Source organism: Egretta garzetta, unplaced genomic scaffold, assembly GCF_000687185.1.
Source record: "Egretta garzetta isolate BGI_Z169 unplaced genomic scaffold, ASM68718v1 scaffold149, whole genome shotgun sequence".
In the NCBI taxonomy this organism is placed as follows: Eukaryota; Metazoa; Chordata; class Aves; order Pelecaniformes; family Ardeidae; genus Egretta; species Egretta garzetta.
The window spans coordinates 501,112-513,156 of record NW_009269998.1 but is presented as its reverse complement, the minus strand read 5'-3'; the positions used below and the strand labels follow the sequence as shown (position 1 = coordinate 513,156).

At 44.0% G+C, this 12,045-nt stretch overlaps 1 protein-coding gene across 1 annotated transcript in view; it reads right to left on the bottom strand.

Moving 5' to 3' along the window:
- Window positions 1-3,216: 3,216 nt before the first annotated feature.
- The window catches only part of SLC44A3 (solute carrier family 44 member 3), a 49,151-nt gene continuing 40,322 nt past the window's right edge, over window positions 3,217-12,045 (bottom strand). The window contains exons 15-20 of the mRNA XM_009647523.2: window positions 8,544-8,681; window positions 8,017-8,240; window positions 6,365-6,377; window positions 5,894-5,992; window positions 5,340-5,447; window positions 3,217-3,348 (exon numbers count right to left, since the gene is read on the bottom strand). Of these exons, the coding sequence (XP_009645818.2) occupies window positions 3,217-3,348; window positions 5,340-5,447; window positions 5,894-5,992; window positions 6,365-6,377; window positions 8,017-8,240; window positions 8,544-8,681 (714 nt within the window). The remainder of the gene's footprint in view (window positions 3,349-5,339; window positions 5,448-5,893; window positions 5,993-6,364; window positions 6,378-8,016; window positions 8,241-8,543; window positions 8,682-12,045) is intronic.

Genomic DNA, 12,045 nt, shown 5'->3' with positions numbered 1-12,045 from the left:
TCAGCTGACCTATTTGTTGAAGCAGTTTTAAGCTTATTTATTTATTTCACAGAATTTAAATTTGAAAGGACCTGCAGATGAGGCAAGAGGCTTTTTACCAAGATGTCTGCTCTTCCTGAACTACACTATTTCCCCCCTTCAAAGTAATAGCATTTAGCAATTTAGAACTATTGTATTGAACGCAGAAAAGCAGTGCTATCGTCAACCACACAAGCCTTGTTGCTGTTTTGGGTGAAAGCAGGGCTGCTTTTTAAAAGCCTGAACCATGCCCTCCCACTCTTTCTGAATCCAAAACTTACGCTTCAAGCTGCTTGCACACACTTACTCTGTATGTACATGAGCAGAGGAAGCAAAACAACACGTGAGCTGTTCTCAGTACGCCTGTTTTCTTCCATCCACAGAGGTACCCAGTGGAATCATAACTGAATTAAGTGAGAGTTTGAAGTAGACACCAAGCAAGACCAAAGGCAAACTTGCTTTGCTCAAAACACTAAGCTGTAATACTTGGCCATTTCCTGGTATACAGACACCAGCGGTCCCCATCTCCTATTTTTAAGGAACGTAGTTATAAAAGTACCTTCTATTCCTCTGAATCTCATCTTCTGTAGCTGCAGGAAAGAAGAGTCCACATGGTAATCGGGCTTTGCAGGGCAGGCGTTGAAATACCCGAGGTGGCTTGGACAAGCATCAGGACCTGAACTTGGACTACATACTGACTTGACTACGTCTTGACACGAGCTGTGCCTACAGCCAACCTCACCACCGACTTCCAGCCTGACTACAAAACCCTGCCGGGAGGACGGCAATGGGAAACGAGCCCTAAATAGCGTCAGGCTCTGTAGGGCTGCTTTAGCCCCTCTAGCTCAGGTGAGGACTCTGGCCCCAGGGGAATGCTACAGCCGGAGGTGGTTGACACAATTGCTGGTGGGATGCAGGCAAGATTGGGAGGTCCCGTGTTGCACCTGAAAGCTGTAAAGCTATGCTTTGCAAGTTTAATTGAAAGGCTATATGTTCAGAACTCTAAAAATATACAGGACTCTCAAAACATACTGTCACAGTTTTAATTTCTGGACTATAGGTAGTACAGCATTGCTTAAATGAAACGCACTCAAATACAGCTTAATTGGGCTTTTTCAGTACTTTCCTTCTTTAAAAAGCAAACCAAACTTCATAGTAAGTGTCTAAAAGTCCTGTCTCCAGCCAGGAGCTGCAGTGAAGGCAATGACCCTGCATCATCGTTGCAACAAACGGAATCGTTGAGGTTGGAAGGGACCGCTGGGATTGCCTGAAAACGAGGACATACTTGTATAAAAATTTCCCTTTCTTTCACCCAAGAGGTTCTGCATCAAGGGCCAAAACATGCAGTGCGAGAATCAGACGGAAACAGGAGGGAAAAAAAAGTGTAAGAACTGATTTTTATAACTTCCAAGCGAACCTACCACGCTTTGTAAGTTGGTAACCATCAGTTTTACGTTGTGGAGACGCTGCTGCTTGGAAGCAATCTTACTGGGGCCTGTGGCAGAGGAGAAGTTTTGCCCCTCTGTAAGTACCGTATCCGCACGCTTTCTCACGGTTAGCGAGCCGTCGCTCGCTCAGCACGAGTTTCGCTTCCCGCAGCATCCGCAAGCCGAGCCCCAGCAGCGCCCAAGCGTAGTTTTAAATAATGAGAGGTGGCGAGTCGCAGCCAGCAGACGATCAGCTTCACCTGCCAGGCAGAAAGTAATTAATCTATTTCTTTCTCTTTTTCATCATCTACCCTGTATTCCCCAACTTCTTGAAGTGGCTCGTATTAAAGTAGACCAAAAGTTAATTCAATGAAGAATAAAAAGCAAGTATTTCTTGGCATTCCCTAGCAGATAACTAGTCTCAAATACAGTGTTTAGCTGACACATTCGTCATTCAGGCCATCAGGGAGCTTTTCTGTACATCGCTTCTAAGCTGTGCCTAATCGGAGGCTTATCAACCTATTAATTACGGCAGCTTACGAGTCACTCACCTCAAACCTCTCCTCAAACGAAAGGTTAAAGGAGCGTTTGAACAAAGAGAATAAAGTCATGTGCCACTGAGTAAAACCTAAAACTCCCCCTACTCAGAAGGAGGGGGAGCACGTGGAAATGTATTACAACCAGGGTCCGGGTACAGAGCTTAAACCTCGGAACTGCCCACAAGAAAATGCCAGTAGACTGTTACCAGGTTATTTTCTTTAGAAGTGTCTACACTTCTTGTGTCCCTCTTCTGACTCTGCTAGCTACATTCCTCCATGATATTTTATATTTCACATCCATGTTACGGCTAAGATTTCTATAAAGTATTATTTATAACATCCTTTTATCTCATTTCTCTCCAGCCCCTGCTCATCTGCTGCTTCTTTGTCAAGCTTTAAGCCCAGATACAATTTTTTCCGCTCCCTTTGTCTTTTCAATTGCAAAGGGAAGGTGGTGGTTTATTTTTATTTACAAAAACAGGACTGTTCCTCATCTGCCCTTTGGAGAGGAGCCAGTGGACAGTTTATGATACTAACTTGTAAAAACCATTCCCAAAAGTGTCTAATTAAAGACACCTACCTCATAAGCTTTAATTATCTTGACTAGAGAGAATTTCTGTCAATGGTCATTTCCATCAGCGAGCTCGGCTGGACGATTAAGGTCCTTAATCAGTTGCACTGGCTGCTCCCATGTACAGAATGTATGGGGAAACACCTCAGAGCGCCTCCTCGACAAACGTTTCTGCATTTACTGATCTGGGGATGATGGGCCCAGTGTTCCCAGAGAAGCAGGAAAAAACCCCACGTTAGCTGACACACCAAAAAGCTAAAAAGGACGGCTCCATGACCTCGTCGACTTAATATTTTTAGTCTGACAACATGGAAATCTGCAAGGAGTTCATTTATTAACAGTGTTCAGGCCATCATGACAAGTCTATTAATAAAAATCAGATGTGCTGACACACAAAATAGATTATTCTTACAAACATTGTCATTTTACCAGTGCAGAAGGTATAACAGAGATTTAGAGAACTAATACTTCATCCTGGGGTATTGGCAACCTTTTTTCTATGGCTGTTTTTGCTATTGCGGATCTGCCTTCATACCTCCTGGTGCACTTCACATTCAGGTCTACAAAGAGAGAAAAAACTTGGAAGCAATCTTACTGGGGCCTGTGGCAGAGGAGAAGTTTTGCCCCTCTGTAAGTACCGTATCCGCACGCTTTCTCACGGTTAGCGAGCCGTCGCTCGCTCAGCACGAGTTTCGCTTCCCGCAGCATCCGCAAGCCGAGCCCCAGCAGCGCCCAAGCGTAGTTTTAAATAATGAGAGGTGGCGAGTCGCAGCCAGCAGACGATCAGCTTCACCTGCCAGGCAGAAAGTAATTAATCTATTTCTTTCTCTTTTTCATCATCTACCCTGTATTCCCCAACTTCTTGAAGTGGCTCGTATTAAAGTAGACCAAAAGTTAATTCAATGAAGAATAAAAAGCAAGTATTTCTTGGCATTCCCTAGCAGATAACTAGTCTCAAATACAGTGTTTAGCTGACACATTCGTCATTCAGGCCATCAGGGAGCTTTTCTGTACATCGCTTCTAAGCTGTGCCTAATCGGAGGCTTATCAACCTATTAATTACGGCAGCTTACGAGTCACTCACCTCAAACCTCTCCTCAAACGAAAGGTTAAAGGAGCGTTTGAACAAAGAGAATAAAGTCATGTGCCACTGAGTAAAACCTAAAACTCCCCCTACTCAGAAGGAGGGGGAGCACGTGGAAATGTATTACAACCAGGGTCCGGGTACAGAGCTTAAACCTCGGAACTGCCCACAAGAAAATGCCAGTAGACTGTTACCAGGTTATTTTCTTTAGAAGTGTCTACACTTCTTGTGTCCCTCTTCTGACTCTGCTAGCTACATTCCTCCATGATATTTTATATTTCACATCCATGTTACGGCTAAGATTTCTATAAAGTATTATTTATAACATCCTTTTATCTCATTTCTCTCCAGCCCCTGCTCATCTGCTGCTTCTTTGTCAAGCTTTAAGCCCAGATACAATTTTTTCCGCTCCCTTTGTCTTTTCAATTGCAAAGGGAAGGTGGTGGTTTATTTTTATTTACAAAAACAGGACTGTTCCTCATCTGCCCTTTGGAGAGGAGCCAGTGGACAGTTTATGATACTAACTTGTAAAAACCATTCCCAAAAGTGTCTAATTAAAGACACCTACCTCATAAGCTTTAATTATCTTGACTAGAGAGAATTTCTGTCAATGGTCATTTCCATCAGCGAGCTCGGCTGGACGATTAAGGTCCTTAATCAGTTGCACTGGCTGCTCCCATGTACAGAATGTATGGGGAAACACCTCAGAGCGCCTCCTCGACAAACGTTTCTGCATTTACTGATCTGGGGATGATGGGCCCAGTGTTCCCAGAGAAGCAGGAAAAAACCCCACGTTAGCTGACACACCAAAAAGCTAAAAAGGACGGCTCCATGACCTCGTCGACTTAATATTTTTAGTCTGACAACATGGAAATCTGCAAGGAGTTCATTTATTAACAGTGTTCAGGCCATCATGACAAGTCTATTAATAAAAATCAGATGTGCTGACACACAAAATAGATTATTCTTACAAACATTGTCATTTTACCAGTGCAGAAGGTATAACAGAGATTTAGAGAACTAATACTTCATCCTGGGGTATTGGCAACCTTTTTTCTATGGCTGGTTTTGCTATTGCGGATCTGCCTTCATACCTCCTGGTGCACTTCACATTCAGGTCTACAAAGAGAAAAAAAAAAAAAAAAAAAAGAGTTAAATAATATGTAGCACCAGTCCTGTTACTGCATTTAAACGTCGTAAGGGTAAACTGGGAAAATAATTAAGGTTCTTTTGTCTCTCAAATCCACCAGCCTCTCGCAGGGAATACCCCACCCCCTGCCCCGGTATCCGTGCTTGGCAAAAAATTACTGAAGAATTCAGTAACAGACCCAAACAATAAACAAATAAATCAACCGTCCCTCGCTGTAGCAATAAACGGAAGCGGCGCTCTGTAGCGCAACTGCCTGTAGCAGGATGCTGCACGAGCCTTTGCCAGAGCCTGGTACCTCTTGAAAGCAGAGCAAGAAAAATCACCAGCATCTGTGAACACCCGTGCAAGAAGCAGCCGGGAGGCCACGCGACACCAGGAGCAGCGTCCACCAGGAGTAGGTGCCAGAGGAGCTGTTGCTGCAGAACCTTCCTCTGGCAGCCCCGGCTTTCCCCCCCCCCCATTGCTGGGGGAAAGTCAGCCCAGGTTCTGAACTTGCTGGAGCAGCTTCTCCAGTCGGGCAAATTGCCGTATTTTTTCAGATGTCAGTTACCCAGCGCTTGCTCTCGGGACTTTCCCACGCCCGGGTGTGCGGGAACACTCCTTTCTGGCACCTCAGCTTTTTTACCCCAGCATAGAACAGAGTCAATAAATACACAGACTGATAGAGAAGAAAGAAAGAAAAAGGGGGGGTGGGGGGTGGAGAGGGAATGCCTCTAAGCTCTGATCTTACAGCTCTGGAACGTCAGCAGTTCCGGCGTGAAATCAAGCAGCCGACCGCTCGTCCGACTTCCTTACAGCAGACATGGAAGGGACTATCTGAACAGGACTTATCTCCCACCCCCCTGCCATCTTCTAATCTTCCTCTGCTGGGCAGACTGGGGAATGGGAAGAAGGATGAAGACAAATACTTGATGCGCCCATTTTGCACCAGCAGAGGGTTTCCTGAGGAGGGAAAGCAACAGAAGGAAAAGGGATACGGGGTGAAGCATGTTGGTTGCTGCGAGACACCAGGAGATGCCCGACAGCCTGCATCTGTTCTTCTTGGGACATAAAGGCAAACACATCAGCCGGCAGATAAATACATATCCCACACTCCGGTCTCACCATAGGCTGGAGCTCTGTCCCGTCCTCATTGTCCTGGAAAGGTCTCCGCCTTCCATGGTTTTGCCCTTCAGTTAATTTGTTACTCTGACTCACGAAGGTCTACAAGCAAAAAACAGGGTGAGGTCATTTGGGAATGCAAACCATTACGTAAACAGAAATACCTGGTAAAAGGAGATAATCAGCCCCGGGGCTAAGAAGCTGTAGCCGGTTCCTAGCGGGATGACACTGGGTGATACCAGGAGGGACTCCGCAGAGGCAGCGAGGGTGATGAATGCAACTGAGGAGGATGAATGGAGAATCTCTCTTCCACCTCCCACAACAGGAATGAGCACTGTGGCTGTCTGCAGTCCCTCACCCAGCTCTCCACCCGCTGCCACATGCTGTCCCAAGGCCTCCCGTCCACCCCCTGATGCTTGCAACCCAACCGTAACACAGATGTCCCGAGTCAAATTCCTTCACCCATTGGGAAACTCCGAGTTCTTGGCTACATGAGTGAACTCAACTATTGATCTTGAAATGAGGAGGAGTTTGGATGTGCTGACCCCAATTTTTCCATACAAGGTTACACAGCCTGCCCTGCTGGAAGACTCCTTCCCCCTGGGGGAAGTCCTCTCTTCACCCAAGGCCCTAGGGCATGGCTAATTACAAGGAATTAAGCCCAGGGAAACTATCACAAAGTCTGGAAGTGGAGAAAGGAAAGCCTCTCTTTGTTTCATGATGGAGAATTGGCTTAAGGAGTATTTTAGCATTTGGCAAAACAGAGGGAGAAGAACAGAGGTCAAGGCTTCAGAGTTTTCCATTCAGTAACATATTCCTATTTGGGACATGTGCTTAAGTACTGTTCTGAATTAAAGCCAAAGAATATCTGTCTGCTTTCTCCTGCACAAAGGGTTAAGCCTATCTTTAGGCTGCCTTTTTGTTTTCAACAAAACTCTATGAACATTACAAGGAATCTAACAGCAGTATTAAAAAAAAAACCAAAACAACCCAGAACAGTTCTTCTGACACTGTCCTGAAGAAATCCATCCAGAAGATTCATATCATATGAGCTATTCTGGCTGCTGGGTTTGTTTTTCATTAATCACTAAGATTTTCTTTGTCGTACAGTTTATGAAGACAGAACTGGCAAAAATAGCATGAAAAGGAAAAAAACATCTGCATCTTCAAATATTCTCCTAATATGAAAGGGATGGCATATATATACATTCAACTGCTTCAGATACTGCTATTAGCTAAAGCTCACCATCACTATTAGCTACATAATGATACTCCGTGGAAATGCTTGTAATACAATACAGTAATTATGAGGGCAAAGACACGGAACAATCAGTCCAGAGGCAGAAGAATTCAATCAAGTGAGAGAAGACGGTATTCTGGCCAAAGACTCTGCATAGGTATGAAGCAGAGCAGCTCGTGTTTGCGTGAATTTTGCTCAGCCCTACAGCATCCATGGGATGTGGATGGATACCTGGCCGGCTGCTGGCAACGAGAAGCTCCGTGTTACTTACTTCTGCTCATCGCTGTACAGTAAGTCACAGCAAATATAAACATCTAATCTCAAGGCACCCCATGGATCGGTCTCGGCAGCTAGCCTCATTTAGTTATTTGTATTTTTTTAATTGCCAACAAAATATTGAATATCTATCTAATGATGCCTAAAGTCAGCCATGATTTACAGGGTTTGATCTAAAACTAGCAGATCATAGCTAGCACACAAGAGCCAGAGGGAGCCATTTAGTTTGATTTATAAATTCACATATCATAGAATCATAGAATCCCAGGTTGGAAGGGACCTCAAGGATCATCTGGTCCAACCTGTCGAGGCAAGAGCACAGTCTAGACAAGATGGCCCAGCACCCTGTCCAGCTGAGTCTTGAAAGTGTCCAACGTGGTGGAGTCAGCCCCTCTCCTGGGGAGATTATTCCAATGGGTGACTGTTCTCATGGTGAAAAATTTCCCTCTCGTGCCCAATCGGAATCTCCCCAAGAGCAACTTGTGTCCATTCCCCCTTGTCCTCTCCATGTGACTCCTTGTAAAAAGGGAGTCTCCATCTTCCTTGTAGCTACCCCTTAGGTACTGGTACATGGTGATGAGATCCCTTCTGAGCTTCCTTTGCTCGAGGCTGAACAAACCCAATTTTCTCTGCCGAGCCATCATTTGTTTCCATATCAATAGCAAAGCAAAGGAACATGGCATCTGCTGTCACTTCAAACACGGACAGAAAGCTGTGGGACATCAGGTAGGCAAAAAATCCAACCAGCAAAAGAGGCACTACCCAAGCTTGCAATTCCCGATGGTAGTTAAACGCCATCAATCCTCCAAAAACCGTAAAACACACAACAAACACCTGTAAAGGGCAGCGAGAGAGAAATGCAGCCTCATTAATCACGTAGAAAAACCCAACCCCCCCAAACCCTAAGGCAACTACACTGCAGCCAATTTTTTAACAGCCCATCTCATCAGGGAGGTAGCTACACCGCTGCTGGCATCACGTAGTTGTCACTCTATCTTCTCTCCCAAACTCATTGTACAGCATTAACAACACTGAGACTAACAAAAATAAACCTGTTTTACTTTAGGTACAAGGAAGGAGACTCAGACCCTGACTTTTCACTTCATTCTTACAGAGCAGTACTTTTCTTACTCTTACCTTTCCTAGAAACAGGATAAAATCTCCAAAGCAGCTAATGGATGCAAGCTTGGCAGAATTCTTCGCCAAAATAAAGACAGCATCCTTTGCCGACGTACAAAAATTTGTCCCGTTTAAGGCTGTGGTTGTGTACGCGTGCTGGAATGAGAGCAGATAATAAGGCAGTGAGAGAGGAAAGACTGATCATCTAGATTTTACTTCAGCAAAATACAAAGCCTTAAACTCTACTTGGAAATACCGGCTTTACGAGGATGAAGAGTTATTTTGCATAATATAGCAATTTTATTTTAAGTGACTACAATAACTATGCTTTTAACTTCAGATTGTTTTTTCTACGTAATTTCCACCATTAGAAAATGCTAGAATAGTGACTAAATACATTTCTGAACCCACCTTTCTCCCATTTATTTAAAAACACCTAAGTTCTCTACCCTAATTTTTGTTAATGAATATGCGGCTATTACCACAAATCCCTTACCTACCTGGAGTCACACTACCCAAACTTGCTTATTTTCCATGAATCCATCTCCAAAACCGCTGGCCGACTACATCAGCGGAACAATCAAGGTAGGTAGTTACCGACTCATTTAAAAGCTGATGATTAAAAAGCTTTTACACATGGCCTTTTCAAAGTATTCATATACCACTGATACTCAAGCTTATGACTACAGCCATAAAATAAACTTTTTTGTGAAAGAGAAAACCAGATGTGACAACAACTGGAAAAGAGCAGCGAGAGGATCCTGGAGTAGACCAATGAGTGTTAGGCCACAAAAAAAACCCCCAACATTTCAACAGACAGAAGGGGCACTCACACTTTTTTGAGGTATTGAGAATTTTACAGGGTTTCTCCATGTGGCAACTTGCCGAGAGCGGTGGGGAGGACCGTTCGGTCATGGGCTGGATTATTTTAGCACTTGTGGTGTGGAACTTGACATACACGCCCCATTTATGAAACTCCTCAGCAAGGTTCTGAAACCGCATCCGAAATATCAGCTACGAAAACCAGTGCTCGAGATACCTGAGCTGTACGCTGAACTGAGCCAGCGAGTCGTAGGAGTAGCTTCCCTTTACTCAGAATATTAGAGGGTGAGTTGTGCCACAAAGCATTGGTTACACCTGGTATGGCCAGTAAGAACCACAGTGTGCAAGGGATTACTGTTCTGAAGGAATTTATACACCACAAGATGTACTTGGTGCTTAGAATGCTTTCTGCTTCACCTGGAAGTGGAAAAAAAAAAACCAACTGCTTTGCTGAAAGTGAATTATACCGGCTGACGGCAAAACATTTCCTCTTCAGAAATCTGGTTCTTCTCACTTATGTTACAAAAAATAAAATAGCTTTAGATATGAAAGCAGAGAAAATTTATTTCTGATGCTTTCTGCTTCACCTGGAAGTGGAAAAAAAAACCCAACTGCTTTGCTGAAAGTGAATTATACCAGCTGACGGCAAAACATTTCCTCTTCAAAAATCTGGTTTTTCTCACTTATGTTACAAAAAATAAAACAGCTTTAGATATGAAGGCAGAGAAAATTTATTTCTGCAGAGTCCAGTTTTACCCCATAGCAATTTCTGTAGCACGCTGCAGTGTAGCGAAGCTTTATTGCCATTATCTTAAAATATTACAGAGAAAGAAAAATGCAATGTGAAGATCCCTTGTCTCTTTATTGTGGATATTATTTATTCTATGTATGACAAAGGATTATTTTTTTTCTCTGATAGTAAGCAAAAACAGAGTAGAAGTGAACAGCGACATCCTGTAAATATTGTACTTGCATAGCAGCAAACATATCCATAGATGGAAAAAGTATAAAGACCGTGGATTTATTGCCTACTCTTAAGAAAAATCAAAGACTCCGCTGAACTCTACAGAAACACGGAGAGTGTCTGCATAAAAATCTGTTTAAACAAGCAAGTTCGTGTCATTCCTAAATAGGAAAAAATGCTTTCTGTGCCAACATTCATTTATCCTGAGGCCGTCCCTTTCCCCGGGGAGTGCTGGAAGGGGGCTGCCACCGCCTCCCCGGGACACCGGTGTAGGGCCGGTGGCCTCAGGTCAAGCTCCTTCTCTCTCTTCCGTCCGTCGCTGCCTATTTCAGACCCGGGCAGACCTATCTTTGTAACACGCTCCATCATTCCCATTCACAGACAGGAAATGGAGACACGAAGTGGAAAAGGGTTTTCCAAGTTTCTTTCTGTCCCTTAAGAACGACATTCACAGAGCAGCTCCTGCGCTGGTGAGGGCAGTATGAATTTTGCCAATACGTTGAAGAGAGATTCTGTGTTTCGTTCTAAATAGCAAAAGATGCCCTGTTTTAAAAATTAAAAAGAATGCTGAAAATGCACGTGCACTTGTACCAACATTGTTTCCAAACTTAAAATAAATAACCATTTGTTTGCACTCCTGAATTAGCCACTTTGGTATCTGAGGAATGTGCAACGAAAAGAATTTCTGATATTTATTAACTAGAAGAGTTATCTCGGAAAGACTGGAAATAATGCCGGAGACTGCATACTATCTGCATAGGGACTTGTCATGTCACAAACCAGTTGATTAAAAATGGCATTTATAACAATTACAACTTCCACAAATCACGTAAGTATCAACGCAAGCAAGAAAGGCAGCCAGGTAATAAGCCAACATTATAGAAGGAATGAGAGAGACAGGGAAGGGAATGAACTGCTGAAGGCTACAGAACCAGTCGCTGGCACAGGTGAAGCACGAATGTTACTAACACAAGCTAAAGACTTAGCCAAGTGATGTCTACCTTTCGGCAAAAAATACATTTCTGGGAAAAAAACCCCATATATTTGGAGGGTTTCTTGTTCAGCCTGTGGCTCCATACACTTTCCTCACAACGCTCAGGTTTCCCGTGCAGCCACACAGAAATCTGCACGTTCTCACTAACAAAGTACGCATCTAACGTTTAAGCAAATGTCTCTGTGAAACTCAGAGCTGCACAGAAATGAGCTCAAAGCCTTACCCACTGAAGAACACCTAACACACGCAAGCTATTACCGATATCATCTGGGGCTTTGGACTAAGAAGCTTAGATATCCCATTAATTTTCGAGTTGCGGGGCATGTGCAACAACCCAATCCCTTTCAAAGAAGAGAGAGTTGTGAAGCCTATGATGGTAATGTCTTCTGCTTGGGGAGCAATGCAGTATGCCGGGCTCTTCTGTCTGGGAAGGAGATGACTGAGGTGGATGCGGTGAGGCTGCAGAGTCATGTGGAATGCAGAGAGGGTAGGTAGGGTTAGAGGGCTCACTGCTGCTTCCCGAGCAAAGACTAGGCAGGGGGAGGACCATACGATGCAGTAGGAGCCAAATTTGAACACAGATGGTATTTTGGCTGACTGTAAGCTGTGCGCTGCTTGACAAAGGATGCTTTAGCTGCTAAAAGTTCACATGAGCTCAAGGGAAACCGGGAAAGTTCAGGGAAAAGGAATCCACTGGGAGTTATTAAACACAGAGAAACCATACTCGGCTCAAGAAATCC